The following is a 17,729-nucleotide window of genomic DNA, read 5'->3' on the forward strand; positions in this document are numbered from 1 at the left end:
TCACATTTTGGAAGCAGCGTGTGTGTATAGAGTTGGCAGTTGGAAACAGGAAAGGTCTGTGGGTCAGAGACACGGGGAAAGTTTTCAAAGAGAAAGAGGCTGACCTGGGTTCTTGAAGACTGAACAGGTTGTTTGTGCAGGCAGGGTGGGAACAGCATATTGTCTGCGTGGACTCTGCCCCCCACCAAAGCTCTGATTAGGGCCTAAGGTCACAGTAAATTGTCATAATTTTGTACTAAAGCCCTTTCTTTTAGCTAATTCTCTGAAACCACCTTGTGCACTTGTTTTAAAGCATAGTACCTTTTTCTTTTTTTGTTTTATTTCTAAAATAAAAAAGCTTCAATAGATGAAACAACCAACTCTGAAACTGATTTAAGTTTGGGAAAACCACCAGGACATATTAAGATCTAGTAGCGGCTGGGCGCAGTGGCTCACACCTGTAATCTCAGCACTTTGAGAGGCCAAGGCGGGCAGATCATGAGGTTGATCTAATTGGAGATTGAGACCATCCCAGCCAACATGGTGAAACTCCATCTCTACTGAAAATACAAAAATTAGCTGGATGTGGTGGCACATGCCTATAATCCCAGCTACTCGGGAGGCTAAGGCACGAGAATCACTTGAACCCAGGAGGCAGAGGTTGCAGCGAGCTGAGGTGGTGCCACTGCATTCCAGTCTGGTGACAGAGTGAGACTTCATCTCAAAAAAAAAAAAAAAAATCTAGTAGCTTTGAATTGTTGAATCACTTAAAGGCACTAATTTGGTTTTCAGTTGGTGTTAGCAGACATGTGGGTTTTTTTTCCTAAAAGATTTTTCATGATTTTAAATCAAATGAATCCAAAATGAAAGTGGATTACACCTTCTGAATTTGTAAGCACTTTAAAGTTGTTGGGAGCATAACTTCCAATAGGTAAGCCTTTGTTGTTATTTTGGATTTGCATGTTCTTCTAGACAAAGTTTTCTCCACCTTTGCACCATTGACAGTTGAGACTGGGTGCCGCTGTCCTTAGGGGACTGTCCTGTGTATGGCAGGATGTTTAGCAGCATCCCAGGTCTCTATCCTCCAGTAATATTTGCAGATATGTGATTGTTTAGACAACTTGACACAGCCTTTCTTTTTGGCATTCAAAAATGACCAGTTGGATATCATGATTTTTAACTAAGGCTTATCTTAAAATACAATTATTTTGTCTGCCTTAAAAGGATACTTTCTCTTTTGCACTCATTGTTTTTGGTTGACTTAAAAACATGCATTCAAACTTACTTGTATTTGTTGACTGCTATTGTTTTTAAAGCCAATTTTTAAATATAGGCTACAATGCTGAGAACAGTAGAATGAACTGTTTATTATTCTTACAATAAGCAATATTTTAAAGTGGTTCTATATATTTTATATTAATATACTCTAATCTTGCCTTGATAGTTAATCATTTGTAGAATTTAAAAGCGAAGATTATTTACACTGCTTTTTCAATTCTTATATCTTGTGACTTGGTCATTTATACTGAATTATACTGAATTTAATACTTCTGGGATTGTTTTATCATCCCTGTCCTATGTTAGACAGTGTACAAAATGTGTTAGATTTGCTTCCAATATATACATACATACATATGTACATATTGTATCTAGAAGTTTAACCGTGAAGTATCAAGCACTTGAAATCTGGTTTCCATATCTGTCATGCCATTGAAATTGGTCTCCATTGAGCTACTAATTACAAAACCCACTTAATTTTGTTTCTTGCCCTTAATTTTGATGCTTGTTGTTTGTCTTTAGAAATATACCAGAATTAATATTTTTTTCTCTTGGGTTCTACAACACTGCTTCTCCTGACCATCATCTATACTGTCTTTCCTTGACTCAAATTGATCCATCAGTTGCTCAATCGTTGTAGCCTACCCAGGCCGTGGCCTCAACCACCATTTAGTTCTCCCTCTGTCTGTCTTCCCTTGCCTCATACTCCTACAAGTGCCAGGTGTATCAGTCATGTTATTCTAGATGATGCTGCTGGAACAGACATTCTGGAATCTCAATGGCTAAAAGCAACAAAGGTTTATTTCTTAGTCATGCCACATGTTGTTCACTGTGGGTCTGTAGGGGGTGGGTATAGAAGTTGTTCCTTTTTGCAGAAACTTATAATTTATGTAAACTTATAATTTAAAGTAAGATGCTGTATATGGAGGCAGTTGCCCACAATTGCCCAAGCCACGAACTCCAGCCTTAGGCACAAACTACAACTACTCTTCCCACCACCTCCTCTTGGCTCACAAAAGTAATGATGATGTCCAGGATTGGGCTGCCACCTAGTGGCTGTCAGAGGGTACTTCCCCACCCTTTTTACGGTGGCAGAAAATATTTCTCATACATGTAAATATTACCTTAACCTCATTAATTTTCATCTCTTTCCGAATTACTGTATAGTTACTGTAGAAAAACCTCTTCTTGCTCTTTTATGCCCATATAATTAGAAACCAACGCTAGGCAAGGCTGCTAATAAAAGAATAATTTTAGTGATATACCTTCTTACCAAAGGGCCAATACAAGTTATGAAATTAAACTAGACACACCTCTTCTTCGAGGTGACGCCAAGCCAGCGCCTGGGCCCGAAACTGGCCTGCAGTCCCTCAGCTTTGCCCACTGCCTTCTGACCCTGGACCTTCGCAAAGTGAACGAGCTTCAGGATTTTGTGAAAATGTATAAGCAGGATCCGAGCATTCTGCACACGGAGGAAATGTGCTTCCTGAGGGAGCATGTGGAGAGCATGGAGGTGAAGTACCACGTGCTACTCAGAAAGCTATTATAAATCAGAAGAAAATGCCAAGGAATTAAAAACAGGTAGTAAGAAGGTGGAGGAAAACATAAACACAGACGAGCCTTCAAGTGAGGAAAGTGATCTAGAAATTGATAACGAACCTGTGATTGAACCAGACACTGATGACCCTCAAGAAACAGGAGATGGGGGCGAGGCCCGGTGGCTCATGCCTGTAATCCCAGCACTTTGGGAGGCTGAGGTGGGTGGATCGTATGTTAGGAGACCAGCCTGGCCAATGTGGTGAAATCCTGCCTCTACTAAAAATACAAAAAAAGTTAGCTGGGCATGGTGATGCGTGCCTGTAATCCCAGCTATTTGGGAGGCTGAGGCAGGAGAATCACTTGAACCCGAGAGATGGAGATTGTAGTGAGCCGAGATCACATCACTGCACTCCAGCCTTGGCGACAGAGTGAGACTCCATTTCAAAAAAATAGAAATAAAAAGAAGTAAATAAATAAATTATTCTAGAATAGTGACTTTTTCTCTCCAGGGAGCCCTCAGAAATGCTTTGGGGTGCTGTGAGAGGGAGGAAAGGGACAGGAGAAGCCAGAGGGTAGACAGGGACCCAGGCAGACTACTAATCCCCTGTGTGGCCTGCCTCCCAACACCCGGCACATATGCCGAGGCAAGATAGTGACTCAGTGAGAACCAGCTTAGCGAGTGCTAAATATGTGCCAGGCACTCACTAAGTAAAAGAGGTAAAAGAAAGTGATGAGCAGGAAGACAGTTACAAGCACCTGCAGGTGCTCACACATGCACCTAATCTGTGAGAAGAGTTAATGGCCTGTGTAATAAGGGGAAAAGATATAAATGGAATTTCTAACTCTAACCTCTGGTGTTTTGGACTATATACGCTCAGGAAACTGCTTAGAAAATGAGCTAAGAATAGTCATGCAGCAAACAGAAGAGCTCAGAATAAGCTCATAGTAATTTGTTTGCTTCTATTTTATAGATTGAGAAAACCATAAGCTCTTTTAGAAGCACTAGTTCAGCAGAAGGATTTTACTATCCTACATTTGTGGTTTTCAGGCCTCTCCCCTTTTCCTGAGTGATGAAAGCCTTTTCATAGGAAGTTGCGTGATACAGAGTCAGAACAGAAAACAGATAAAGAGTGGTGTGGACTTTGGTAGGGGTGGCAAAGCCTGTTTGTAGAACTTGATGTTTGTGATGTTCACTCTTAGATTTATGATTGCCCCAAAAGCTTTGCCCCAAAAACTAGTTTTCCCATGGAAGCACTTAAGGCAGCCCTGCCGAAGATGCTCCTCCCGCGCATGTGGCACAAAAGCTGTTCAGACACCCCACTAGCAGATGTGCTTGTCACCAATTCCAGCAAGGTTAATTACATTGCAGGTTTTTTGCCCAATATAAGCAGATTGATAATATTCTAGAAGAAAAGTCACAAAACTGTTGGCCAGCAGACATATTTGCAAAGAAGTCAAAAATCATTTGAGCCAACACTGAAAAATTGGGGAGATTTCATACAACAGTTGGAGATTCTTGCTTCTCAGGAGACTGGCAGCACTTGGTGCCACTGAGTGGCTGCAGCTTTCAGATGGCTCTGAGGTGTCGAGTTTGCTACTGCCTTTACCACTCCTTCTTCTTTTTAGATGCCTGTTTTGTTAACATTCATTTGGGAAATGCATCTGGTCTGTGTAGGTCATTTTGTTGTGTTTTGATATTGTCTTACCATTTCAAGATTAAAGATCAGGGTGGTTGTGGTAGCTCACGCCTGTAATCCCAGTGCTTTGGGAGGCCAAGGCAGGTGGATCACCTGAGGTCAGGAGGTGGAGACCAGCCTGGCCAACATGGTGAAACACTGTCTCTACTAAAAATAAAAAAATCAGCTGGCCGTGGTGATGCACTCCTGTAGTCCCAGCTACTTGGGAAGCTGAGGAAGGAGAATCGTTTGAACCCTGGAGGCGGAGGTAGAGGTGAGCCAAGATCGCGCCACTGCGCTCCAGCCTGGCGACAGAGCGAGACTCTGTCTCAAAAAAAAAAAAAGGAAAGATTAAAGAGCAGACTGGGAATTTGAAGGTGCCTCATCCTTGAGACTCAGTCTTTTCATGTGTAATCCTCTTGTTATTTGATAGTTGCAGTTGTATTCAGAGGCCAGTGTAGCGCTTCTAAAACTGAATAACCCCAAGGATTTTCAAGAATTGAATAAGCAAACTAAGAAGAACATGACCATTGATGGAAAAGAACTGACCATAAGTCCTGCATATTTATTATGGGATCTGAGTGCCATCAGCCAGGTAAGGGATGCACAGAAGCTTTTACAACCCAAATCAAGGGTTAGGATGTTAAAAATATGTAAGTTACTATATTAGAAGAGGAAAGGGGACTTACAGAGAGGTGAGTTGATTGGAACTTTTCTAATTTTCCAGTCACTGCCATTGGTTTGGTATTAACTGAAGTGACCTAGAATCAGATCGAAGAACCTTTTTTATAAAGTGTGTTAGAGAAATGCTGTCTCTTTGAATTTTGGGTTTAAAAATATATATACTGAATCTTCTGCATTTTTTATAATGTTTAAAATTAAGACTCCATTGTTAAAAGTCTACCAGAGCACCTTGAGAGCAGATGGGGCAGAGGGAAAGGACAAAGAGGAGGAGGTATGACTTAAGGGGTATTTCACATCTTCATGTGCCAAATGTTTTTCTCAGTCTAAGCAGGATGAAGACATCTCTGCCAGTCGTTTTGAAGATAACGAAGAACTGAAGTACTCACTGCGATCTATTGAGAAGCATGCACCATGGGTTCGAAATATTTTCATTGTCACCAACGGGCAGATTCCATCCTGGCTGAACCTTGACAATCCTCGAGTGACAATAGTAACACACCAGGTACAAGACTTTCTAAAAATTACGAGACTGTGATTTCTAATTCTGCTCCTTTAGTGTGGTACAGGGATTTCCATAATTTCATTCTCTTTACCCTTCTACCTCCATTTCTGCCTTTCTTTAGCTCTTCATTGCCTTCCCTTCCTTCCTTTCAAAAACTAAACCAAACCCAAACAGCTCTCATTCACTCTCTTTTTTTGTTTGTTGTTGTTAAAAGGATGTTTTTCGAAATTTGAGCCACTTGCCTACCTTTAGTTCACCTGCTATTGAAAGTCACATTCATCGCATCGAAGGGCTGTCCCAGAAGTTTATCTACCTAAATGATGATGTCATGTTTGGGAAGGATGTCTGGCCAGATGATTTTTACAGTCACTCCAAAGGCCAAAAGGTGAGTGCCTAAGAGGAGGGGGGATGTCTAGTGTGGAAGTCACTTAGCAAATCAGAAAATCAGTGCACATACTACTATAGTCAAATATCACACAGGCCAGGCACGGTGGCTTACACTTGTAATCCCAGTACTTTGGGAGGGAGAGGTGGGTGGATCACTTGACCCTAGGAGTTTGAGACCAGCTTGGGAAGCATAGGGAGACAAATAATTGTTTTACTTTACAAAAAGTAAAACAATTATTTGGGCCCAGTGGAATACTCATGTAGTCTCAGCTACTTGGGTGTTGGGGGGCAGTCGGGGGAGTGGGAGGTCACCAGCCAAGATGAGCAGATTGTTTGAGCTTGAATGTTGAGGCTGCAGTGAGCTGTGATTGTACCACTACACCCCAGCTTGGGTGACAGAGTGAGAACCTGATCTTGAAAAATAAAATAAAATAAAATATATATATATATGATCAAATAATCATTTTTGAGTGCTAAGCTGAGAAGTCAACAATTAAGAACACTACAGTTAGAAATTTGCTTTCCTCCATTCTTAGACACCCAGGATCCTCACTTTTCCCCAACTATCTAAATTTTCTACTACGATAGCAGAAAAAACAAAATCACTGTGAAACAGAAAATCATGGTTAGAATGTCAGCAAAATGGCCAAAATAGAAAGTTAACTCAAGTTAGTGCTGAAAGCTATAGATGAAATTTCATTTAAGGCAGCCTGTTGCGCTCTAACTTTGTTGAGAGGTGGGATGGAGAAGTGGTTAAGAGTGCAGACTTGGGGGCCAACTCTTCAGGATGACCTTGGGTCTCTTCTTCTGTGTTTTCTGTCTCTACTTCTGTGTTTTCTGTCTGCATAGTGGGGAAAGTACAAAAACCCTTATAGCATTGTTGGAAGGGTTCAGTGAGAAGTTAGAGACTTATCACCGTAAACTTATAAGTTATAAAACTCTGCAAGTAAGTGCTAATAACAAAACTACTTTGTCTGTTATTGTTTATGCTACCCAACCAGGCCCATTCTCCTGTTCCCCTATTGACCTGTCTCCTCTGTATCAGATTGTAGGGCTAAAAGTTGAGCTTGTGGCTTAACAAGGGGACAAACACAAGATCAGTGACTGTGTAGTGCTTTTCCTGCTGACAGGTGTGCCTTGGTGCTGAGGCATGTGAGCATAGGAGGCTTAAATCAGATGGGATAGGGAAGAATGCCCATCCGAATTGACACGTACTTTGAAGAACAAGTAAGAGTTAGTTTAGGTGAAAAAAGATATTCCAATTAGACAGAATATGCAAAGGCACAGAGATTTTTAAAGAGGAGTGTATTTTTTTTCAATGATTTTAAATTTAAAAAGTAACCATGTACCCCATCACTCATTTTTAGAGCAGGTGAATGCACAGCTCAGAATGCTGTGCCGATTAATTTATCACAGGGCCTTATGCATGAAGATAGAGGATATTGTCTCTCAGCTTTGAGACAAGATTATGCACAAATACACTGATGAGCTACGGATAGTTGTTGCAGAAAAGCAGTGACCGTGCATACTTCCCACCAGCTTTGACATGCTTTGGTACTTGCAGTCAAGTCTGGCATGGTGCTACTTTATTTCACAGTAGATTATCAAAGCATGTTGTGAGAGGCTAACCCATGAGTTGAATCCTTGTCTGCTTTCCTTGAGTAATGGAAAAAAGTAAATATGCTCAGTAAGAACGGTCAACACAGCAGGATCTAAACAATGACTATAGGCACAGGCAAACCTAAAGCGCTTGTGAGTGTGAACACTCAGCCCTCTGAAAATGTTAATCTTTCTAGAGACTTAATTTCTTTTTATAAAGGGAATCGTAAGAATAAAACGTATCAGAAGCCAGAAGTCATTTTATTTTCTCTTTGGTTTTATCGTAGGTTTATTTGACGTGGCCTGTGCCAAACTGTGCCGAGGGCTGCCCCGGTTCCTGGATTAAAGATGGCTATTGTGACAAGGCTTGTAATAATTCAGCCTGCGATTGGGATGGTGGCGATTGCTCTGGTAAGGATGTGTTAAACTGTCATTCGTTCATTTTTATGGACTATTTTCTTCTTAATCATTATTGAACATGTACTATAGACGTAACCAAACATTCTTTATGTATTAATAAAGAATCAGTAATGTGTGGCTCAAGCTTATAATCCAGTGCTTTGCAAAGCTGAGCTGGGAGGATTGCTTGAGGCCAGAAGTTCAAATCCAGCCTGGGCAACATAATAAGACCCCATCTCTATCAAAAAAAATTAGCCAAGTGTGGTGGTGCACACCTGTAGTCCTAGGTGCTTGGGAGGCTAAGGCAGGAGGATCACTTGAGCCTAGGAGTCCGAGGCTGCCGTGAGCTGTGATTGCGCCTCTGTACTCCAACCTGGGCGGCAGAGTGACACCCTGTCTCCAAAAAAAAAATATATATATATATATATGTATGTGTGTGTATACATATATATCAGTAATCAGTAGACTCTTTGGAGGTGGTAATTAGTGCTCCCATGTGGCCCAGTTTATTCATTGTTGAGGGCATTGAGCAAGAGAAAATACACTTGAAAATGTCTTCTTATTTAAAATATGAAAATCTGGAATATACTTAGTTCTATAAACCCAAGAGCAAGCATCACTCTCACTGGTTCTTATAGGAGCTCACTGCTGGTCGCCGTCAGCAGCAGATTATGATAGGTCACAGAATGACTAAAGACTTGCAAAAGAAGTAAGTATTTTCCTCAGCAACTCTTCTCCCTCCCTCACATACTTATATTTTGACTTACTGATATTAGCAATTTGTTACATTTACTTACTGCCTTTCAATTATAAAGCATGAAATGTATAGAGCATTATTCATTATATTCACTTGAATTTTGTTTGTCACCTGAGAGAGAGTGAGTATGTACACAAATGTTATCATCCCCATTTCCATATGAAGAAACGGATTTGGAAATGTTTGCATATTGGAGAAAACAAAGCTTCAAGTTGTATTTCAGTCAGATATGTCAGATGCTCTTTAACTGTGGGGAGAGAATACAGATGTACAAAGTAGATCTGTGTAGACCAGAGAAGTCAGTCTCTACTAGAACATTAGCATTTGATAACAAGGGGTATCAAACACGATACCCACATTTGGACATGTTTTTGGCAGTTCTGATAGTCACAGTCTTTGGAATAATCTCTTTTTGTTTTCGTGCTCCTCCATTTCTGTCAGCACGTGCCCCTTGAGCAAATGTAAGGCCTGTACTTGTAGGTTGCACAGCTACAAAATGCCAGGGCCTGTTCATCATGCTTCTGTCAAGTGACTCCCTTTTCAGTTTATTTTCTTCTTAAGGTACATGAGATCTTTTACTAAAGAATGAGGTGGACCTTTTCTGACTAAAACTTAAACATCAACCTTGAAAACATTAATATGAAATACAGAACTGTCTTTTTTTGTTTGTTTTTTGAGATGGAGTTTCAATCTTGTTGCCCAGGCTGGAGTGCAGTGGTGTAATCTTGACTCACTGCAACCTCCATCTCCTGGGTTCAAGCAATTCTCTTGCCTCAGCCTCCTGAGTAGTTGGGATTACAGGTGCCCACCACCATGCCCAGCTAATTTTTGTGTTTTTAGCAGAGATGGGGTTTACCGTGTTGACCAGGCTGGTCTCAAACTCCTGACCTCAGGTGATCCAGCCGCCTCAGCCTCCCAAAGTGTTGAGATTACAGGCGTGAGCCACCGCGCCCAGTTCAGAACTGTCTTTCAAAATTGTAATTACAGCAAGATTCCTTCTTCTTCCTCCACTCTACAGGTAACAGTGGAGGGAGTCGCTATATTGCAGGAGGTGGAGGTACTGGGAGCATTGGAGTTGGACAGCCCTGGCAGTTTGGTGGAGGAATAAACAGTGTCTCTTACTGTAATCAGGGATGTGCAAATTCCTGGCTTGCTGATAAGTTCTGTGACCAAGCGTGCAATGTCTTGTCCTGTGGGTTTGATGCTGGCGACTGTGGGCAAGGTATGTTTACTGCCAAACAAACAAGAATAGAAGGATAAAAAATCCTTGACAGGTAGAGTTTTGAATGGCTTTTGTTATTTACAATAATGATTCTCTGTGTATCCTTTTTCCAGCCTTACATTCAAACTAGTTATAAAAGTAAGAGAACAACATAAATCACTAAAGAGGATCTTTTCCTGTTATTGTTGCAATCTGGTGTTTTGTTTTGTTTTGTTTTGACCAAGCAGGTTTACCTTAGCTAAAAATATGTGGTGAAGTTTTAATTTGGAAACAAAAATTTTTTGTTTTTTTTTTTGTTGGATTGGATTTTGTTGGTAGCATATAAATGGAGTTTGTTTTGGCAGAAAGTTTTTTTCAAATGGATAAAAACATGGAAATTGATTATTATAATTTATTGTTAAGAATCATACCATATCTCTATAATGAGTCAGGATCACTATTTCATGGTAATTATTGTGACTGCCTCAGATAGTAAAATGAGCCCTGTACCATTAACTGTTGGATTAGGATATCTGGTTATTTTGAAATTAAAGTCACTCTTAGAAAGTGAAAACTCATTGCTTACTTCAGCAGCACATATACTAAAATTAGAACAGTTTAGGCATGAGTATGGCCCCTGCACAAGGATGACGTGCAGATTCGTGATACATTCCTTATTATTTTTTTTAAAGAAAGTGAAAACTCAGACCCAAAGAATTAAAGGAAAACAGAGGAAAAATGCCTACTTTTTAAAAAAAATCATGTTTCTGTTTTTTCCTCTAGATCATTTTCATGAATTGTATAAAGTGACCCTTCTCCCAAACCAGACTCACTATATTATTCCAAAAGGTGAATGCCTGCCTTATTTCAGCTTTGCAGAAATAGCCAAAAGAGGAGTTGAAGGTGCCTATAGTGACAATCCAATAATTCGACATGCTTCTATTGCCAACAAGTGGAAAACCATCCACCTCATAATGCACAGTGGAATGAATGCCACCACCATACATTTTAATCTCACATTTCAAAATACAAATGATGAAGAGTTCAAAATCCAGATAACAGTGGAGGTGGACACAAGGGAGGGACCAAAACTGAATTCCACGGCCCAGAAAGGTTACGAAAATTTAGTTAGTCCCACAACACTTCTTCAGGAGGCGGAAATCCTTTTCGAGGATATTCCCAAAGAAAAACGCTTCCCGAAATTCAGGAGACATGATGTTAACTCAACAAGGAGAGCCCAGGAAGAGGTGAAAATTCCCCTGGTAAATATTTCACTCCTTCCAAAAGAGGCCCAGTTGAGTCTCAATAAATTGGATTTGCAACTGGAACATGGAGACATCACTTTGAAAGGATACAATTTGTCCAAGTCAGCCTTGCTGAGATCATTTCTGATGAACTCACAGCATGCTAAAGTAAAAAATCAAGCTATAATAACAGATGAAACAAATGACAGTTTGGTGACTCCACAGGAAAAACAGGTTCATAAAAGCATCTTGCCAAACAGCTTAGGAGTGTCTGAAAGATTACAGAGGTTGACTTTTCCTGCAGTGAGTGTAAAAGTGAATGGTCATGACCAGGGTCAGAATCCACCCCTGGACTTGGAGACCACAGCAAGATTTAGATCGGAAACTCACACCCAAAAAACTGTAGGTGGACATGTGACAAAAGAAAAGCCCTCATCTCTGATTGTTCCACTGGAAAGCCAGATGACAAAAGAAAAGAAAATCACAGGGAAAGAAAAAGAGAACAACAGAGTGGAGGAAAATGCCGAAAATCACATAGGCGTCACTGAAGTGTTACTTGGAAGAAAGCTGCAGCATTACACAGATAGTTACTTGGGCTTTTTGCCATGGGAGAAAAAAAAGTATTTCCAAGATCTTCTTGATGTAAGTTCCATCTAGCCTCATTCTTTCTCCTGCTCAGGAAGGGTAAATAAATCTCGTGATAATATCATTATAGCTACCATTTATTCAGCACTTCCCTGTGCTGGCCATGGAACTAAATGCTTTTCTTATGTGGTTTCATTTAATTTACCCAATAACCCTAATAATAAAAAATGCCATATGAAGGTATTTGTTATTGCTATCCGCATTTTGTAGTTTAGGAAACAGCCCAAGTGTGAATGAGTAAGGGATTTAGCCAGGGGCATACTTCAAGGAAGGACAGCGGGAAGTGGCATGTTGTCTTGTCTTGACATTTCAGATCTGGTATTTCTCCAGCTTTACTGATGAAAAAACCCTGGAGTTCAATTAAGTTCATTAGCTTCCCCAACATTATAACAGCAAATCAGTGTGAGCCAAGCCTCAAAGGTGGAGTGCTCGTCGCCCTGTACTGTGGCTTCACTGTGCTGTGGTGTCATCTGTACCTCTCCTCAGTGCTCTCACAGGGGAATGCAAGATGACAGGAACATAGCCATTGCTCGTGGAAGCTCAGGGACCAGTAGAGAAGACAAATTTGTGGGGAGATAACTGTAGCAAAGAGGTGTGTTTGTGTTGAGATATGGGCAAAAAGTCCAGAGGGGAGGACTCCTTAGCTCTGCCTAGAAGTACTGGGAAGGCATACAGGAGGAAGTTCCCTGTGGACTGACCTTCAAAGAGGTGGGAGTTGACAGACCAAGACAAAAATACACAGTCTAGGCTGGATAGTGAAGGCACACAGCCACGAGTGGGTGTTAGACTGGGAGAAAAGAGGGGGAAGGAGGAACTATGTCCTCAGCATTTTAGGAAGTATCTTGTGCCTTGCACATGAGGCATTTACAGATCTAATGAAGGACTGCAGTGTTCTTGACGATGTTTATTTCCTCAGTTTTCCCCCTTTTCTTTCCTTTCCTTTTTTTTTTTTTTTTTGAGATGGAGTTTCGCTCTTTTTCTCAAGCTGGAGTGGTACAATGGCGTGATCTCGGCTCACTGCAATCTCTGCCTCCTAGGTTCAAGCGATTCTCCTGCCTCAGCCTCCTGAGTGGCTGGGATTATAGGCACGTGCCAACACGCCCAGCCAATCTTTTGTATTTTTAGTGGAGACGGGGTTTCACCATGTTAGCCAAGCTGGTCTCGAACTCCTGATTTCAGGTGATCCGCCTGTCTTGGCCTCCCAAAGTGCTGGGACTACAGGCGTGAGCCACCACGCCCAGCTTCTTTCCTTTTTTTTTTTTTTTTTTAATTTACAGAAGCATTATAGGCTAGTAGTAAAAATTGCAAGCAATTCAAAAAAATACAGTAAGAAAAGGAAAGTTCTTCCTTCTTCAGTCTCCCTCCTAGAGATAATCACTGTTAATAGTTTGATGGGTATTCTTCCAGTATCTTTCTATAGCTATGCAAACATACCTATATGTACATATGGTTATATATAGAGAAATATATATATAGTGTAAATTTACATGTATTTCCCTGCAGTTGCCTTTTGATGTAGTATGTGGGCAAATGCCATTATTTATTTATTTATTTATTTATACCCATGCCAATGCTATTATTCTTTTTAATAGCTGCAGGTTAGTTATTTCCAATGTTTTGTGATTACAATAGTGTTGCAGTGAATACTCTCGTACATATATCTTACACTTCAGTGAGTTTTAGTTCTGCGGGTAGGATTACTAGGTTAGCAGATATAAACTTTAAATATGTCTTTCTGAAATGTTGTACCACTTAGTATTTCCACAAAAAGTATGCAGGAGTGCTTGCTTCACTGCAGTCTAACCAACACCAGTGAATATCAGTCGCCTTACATTTTTATCAGTTTGAGAAGCAAAAGTATTTCTGTAAAGTATTTGAATGCTTTACCAATTTTCTTTGCCTATTTACTTCTGCCACTTACTGGTTTTGATTTTATAATATTAAAACTATTATATGATGAAACCAAATTTGTTTCTAGTCCTTGTGCTTACAACTCAAGGACTTGCACATTTGATATCATCTGCAGAATTAGCTTGTTACTGAAAGTACTATCAAATTTATATGTAAATAAATTTTCTAAATGTTGCATTGAATTGGCTTTGAAATCTCACGGTCAATGACCAGTCCTTGAAGAATACCCTCCATATGTGACTGTTGTTACATAGATCTCCCTCGTACAGCTGTTGTTCTCAAACCAATATTGGTGATACGTGCACTGAAATCCAGTTGAGTCCTGCTAAATCCAGTTTAGATCCTTAAAGTGACCTGTTAACATGCATTGCATTTGCTCCTAATGGAGGGTTCGTGACTAGTTATTACCACATTATATAAAATGTCTTGTAACAAAGTATACTTGTGCACTAAACATAATGCTGAGTTACATGTAGAATTCTCGTTTCAGGAAGAAGAGTCATTGAAGACACAATTGGCATACTTCACTGATAGCAAAAATACTGGGAGGCAACTGAAAGATACGTTTGCAGATTCCCTCAGATATGTAAATAAAATTCTAAATAGCAAGTTTGGATTCACATCACGGAAAGTCCCCGCTCACATGCCTCACATGATTGACCGGATTGTTATGCAAGAACTGCAAGATATGTAAGTCTTCCTCGTGTTTGAGTTGTTGGCTTGTGTTCAGAACTAAGGCTACTTGAAGTTTGCATATTTACCATACTAAATTTACGGCTCTAATATTTGATGACTAATATGTTAAAGGTATGATCTAAGTGGGAAAGAAAAAAGTCCATCTCTGCAAATGTTAGATACGGTACATACTTTGAATATCCAGAGTTTGTAATGTGTTATATTTGGACAGGTTCCCTGAAGAATTTGACAAGACGTCATTTCACAAAGTGCGCCATTCTGAGGATATGCAGTTTGCCTTCTCTTATTTTTACTATCTCATGAGTGCAGTTCAGCCACTGAATATATCTCAAGTCTTTGATGAAGTCGATACAGACCAATCTGGTGTCTTGTCTGACAGAGAAATCCGAACACTGGCTACCAGAATTCATGAACTGCCGTTAAGTTTGCAGGTGCCGTATTGTCTTATTCTAAACTTTTTGATATTTTAAATGAGAATTTTAATTCTGGTCAGGCGTGGTGGCTCACACCTGTAATCCCAGCACTTTGGGAGGCCTAGTCGGCTGAGCTCAGGAGTTCAAGACCAACCTGGGCAACACAGTGAAACCCCGTCTCTGCTAAAAATACAAAAAATTTGCCAGACATGGTGGTATGCACCTGTCATTCCAGCTACTTGGAAGGCTGAAACAGGAGAATCGCTTCAACCTGGGGAGGTGGAGGTTGCAGTGAGCCAAGATCACGCCACTGCACTCCAGCCTGGGCAACAGAGTCAGACTCTGTCTCAAAAAGAAAATTTTAATTCTGACCATGTCCCTTTTTCCCCTACATATTTTAATTTATTGCAAGTAAAAATAACTCTTAATATTTACTGTGGGTATTCATAGCTAGTCTGTTTTAGTGCCAGAATTATAACCAAATTTGAAGTTCGTATTTTATGAAATTACTTTTTGTAGGTTTTCAGTAGAGATTGATCTTGTATTGTCTGGAAAAGAGCCAGACCATACCTGCATATAAGATTCTTGTGGTATATCCATTCTAGGACTTCAGATGTGGCTAACCAGAGATCTCAGCCAGGCCCCTCCTTCATGGCATCCTCTAGTCCCAGGAGTAGGAAACTAACTAAATGGAGGTGCCCAGGTAAATCTAGCTGCAGGGCATGATTTCTCCTGAGCCCTGGACCACCTTGTGTAAATGGGTATCTCAGAGGCCAGAACGTTCTTTGAGATGAAGATGAAACATTTGTGTTGGCATTGTCTAATTCTGCTCTTCTTAGAGTGCCTTTTTCTTAAGAATCATATAGGCAAACTCTCTTCGAAGATAGCATTTAAACCATTTTTGGAAGCTTTCACTTAATTTTTATTTTTAAAACCACAGTCATTACTTACAACGCACATAACAGGTTTATCTTCTTCTTTTTCTTTGTTAGGATTTGACAGGTCTGGAACACATGCTAATAAATTGCTCAAAAATGCTTCCTGCTGATATCACTCAGCTAAATAATATTCCACCAACTCAGGAAGCCTACTATGATCCCAATCTGGTAAGTGGAATGGGTTACTTTTGTGTACAACAGAAAGTACATCCTTATCAAGTGTTATTTACAGCATTTCTGTATAGCACTTCAGAACTAGAAGCAGGCTGTATGGTTTTATATGGCTTTGTTGCAAAATAGTAGCACAGATAATCCAGAATCATTCATAGCTTGCTTTGGAATCTTCCTGTTCACCCCATAGATGCGTAATTTGGATTTGTTGCTTATATTCCATAAACAGATGTCCTGTTCGCTGAGGGTGACAGAAAATAGCCCCAGATTATTCTCATTGGCCAGAGAGAACAATCCTAAGGTTTAACAATCAAGAAAATATTCATCACATGGAATGTCATCCTTCATCAAAGCTCAATTGCTTTAATGCTGGCACTTACTCCATTTTACCAGTAGGGGCAGTGGGTGACTAACACACAACTACATTGGGATGTCATTTGGCTGTAATAATTGGAAGACTGTAGATTATGAGAGACATTTTAGTTTCAGAGAAGTTAAAATGTGAAGAAAATCGTAGACTTGATGAAATGAATATAATACAGTCATTAGATATTTTCTGTTAATTTTTTACTGATAAATGGAAAAATTCTTATATAATTAGGTGGGGGAAATAATGGGTACTATCATATAGACAGTATGAGTTGAACCTATAGAAATCCCGCAAGTACATATACAACACACATACCTCAAAAGACAACAGAAATGACAGTAGGTTAAATCACAGGTAGTTTTTAATATCCTTTTTGTACACTAGACTTTTTCACATTTTCTACAATGAGTAGATTTTGCTTTCATAATCAGAATAAAATGGTATTTTAAAAAAATTACTATCTTGCAAATCTTCAAGCCATGTATAAATAATGACTGCAGATAGGACACCTCCTCCCTCATGAGGGGACGTCATGTGACAAGTGGCAGCCATTGGTGAAAGAGGTCAGCATAGCAGCCATCAGAGCATACAGTATGAGTATTGCCTATCACATATAGATTAGTTTAGCATATGGCATGGGTTAGTATATAGATATGTGCCACTTAAAAGCCAATTCTCTAAATGTGCTAAGACTTAACATTACTAAATTAATAAAGTTGTGATAAATAGAAGAGTAAGACCTGGTATCAGCCCTAAAGGAATTTGCTCTAGTGTGATTAACAGATAGGAATCAGCAGGTCAAGAATGAGACTAGGGCTGGGCACGGTGGCACATTCCTATAATCTCAGCACTTTGGGAGGCCCAGGTGGGTGGATCACCTGAGGTCAGGAGTTCAAGACCAGCCTGGCCAACATGGTGAAACCCCATCTATACTAAAAAATACAAAAATTGGCCGGGCACAATGGCTTATGCCTGTAATCCCACCACTTTGGGAGGCCAAGGCGGGCGGATCAGTTGAGGTCAGGAGTTCGAGACCAGCCTGGCCAACATGGTGAAACCCCGTATCTACTAAAAATACAAAAATGAGTTGAGTGTGATGGCAGGTTCCTGTAATCCCAGCTTCTCAGGAGGCTGAGACAGAATCACTTGAACCCGAGAGGCGGAAGTTGCGGTGAGCTGAGATCGCGCCACTGCACTCCAGCCTGGGCAATAGAGTGAGACTCCGTCTTAAAAAAAAAGAAAAGAATGAGACTATGAGACTACTTGCGGGTTGGGAATTCACCAGATGCCTCACTTAAAGCTGGTATGCAGTCAGGCTGATAACAGAGGAGCAGCTTGTC

At 40.3% G+C, this 17,729-nt stretch overlaps 1 protein-coding gene and 1 non-coding gene across 3 annotated transcripts in view; both read left to right on the plus strand.

The window, feature by feature from the left end:
• Positions 1–17,729, plus strand: part of GNPTAB (N-acetylglucosamine-1-phosphate transferase subunits alpha and beta) — an 86,956-nt gene that overhangs the window by 54,743 nt on the left and 14,484 nt on the right. The window contains exons 8-17 of one of the 2 annotated variants that reach the window (XM_033220887.1): positions 4,906–5,067; positions 5,479–5,658; positions 5,873–6,043; positions 7,932–8,055; positions 9,819–10,022; positions 10,785–11,887; positions 14,292–14,491; positions 14,709–14,928; positions 15,903–16,016; positions 16,249–17,277. In XM_033220887.1, the coding sequence (XP_033076778.1) occupies positions 4,906–5,067; positions 5,479–5,658; positions 5,873–6,043; positions 7,932–8,055; positions 9,819–10,022; positions 10,785–11,887; positions 14,292–14,491; positions 14,709–14,928; positions 15,903–16,016; positions 16,249–16,326 (2,556 nt within the window). In that variant the 3' untranslated portion in view covers positions 16,327–17,277. Of the gene's footprint in view, positions 1–4,905; positions 5,068–5,478; positions 5,659–5,872; positions 6,044–7,931; positions 8,056–9,818; positions 10,023–10,784; positions 11,888–14,291; positions 14,492–14,708; positions 14,929–15,902; positions 16,017–16,248; positions 17,278–17,729 lie in introns of those variants that run through there. The other variant, XM_033220886.1, reaches the window with a different exon arrangement.
• On the plus strand, positions 10,580–10,683 carry LOC117091188. Its single transcript, XR_004440302.1, has one exon. It is a non-coding gene; the product is annotated as a U6 spliceosomal RNA (small nuclear RNA).

This window comes from Trachypithecus francoisi, unplaced genomic scaffold (genome assembly GCF_009764315.1).
Source record: "Trachypithecus francoisi isolate TF-2019V2 unplaced genomic scaffold, Tfra_2.0 Lachesis_group11, whole genome shotgun sequence".
NCBI classification, from domain to species: domain Eukaryota; kingdom Metazoa; phylum Chordata; class Mammalia; order Primates; family Cercopithecidae; genus Trachypithecus; species Trachypithecus francoisi.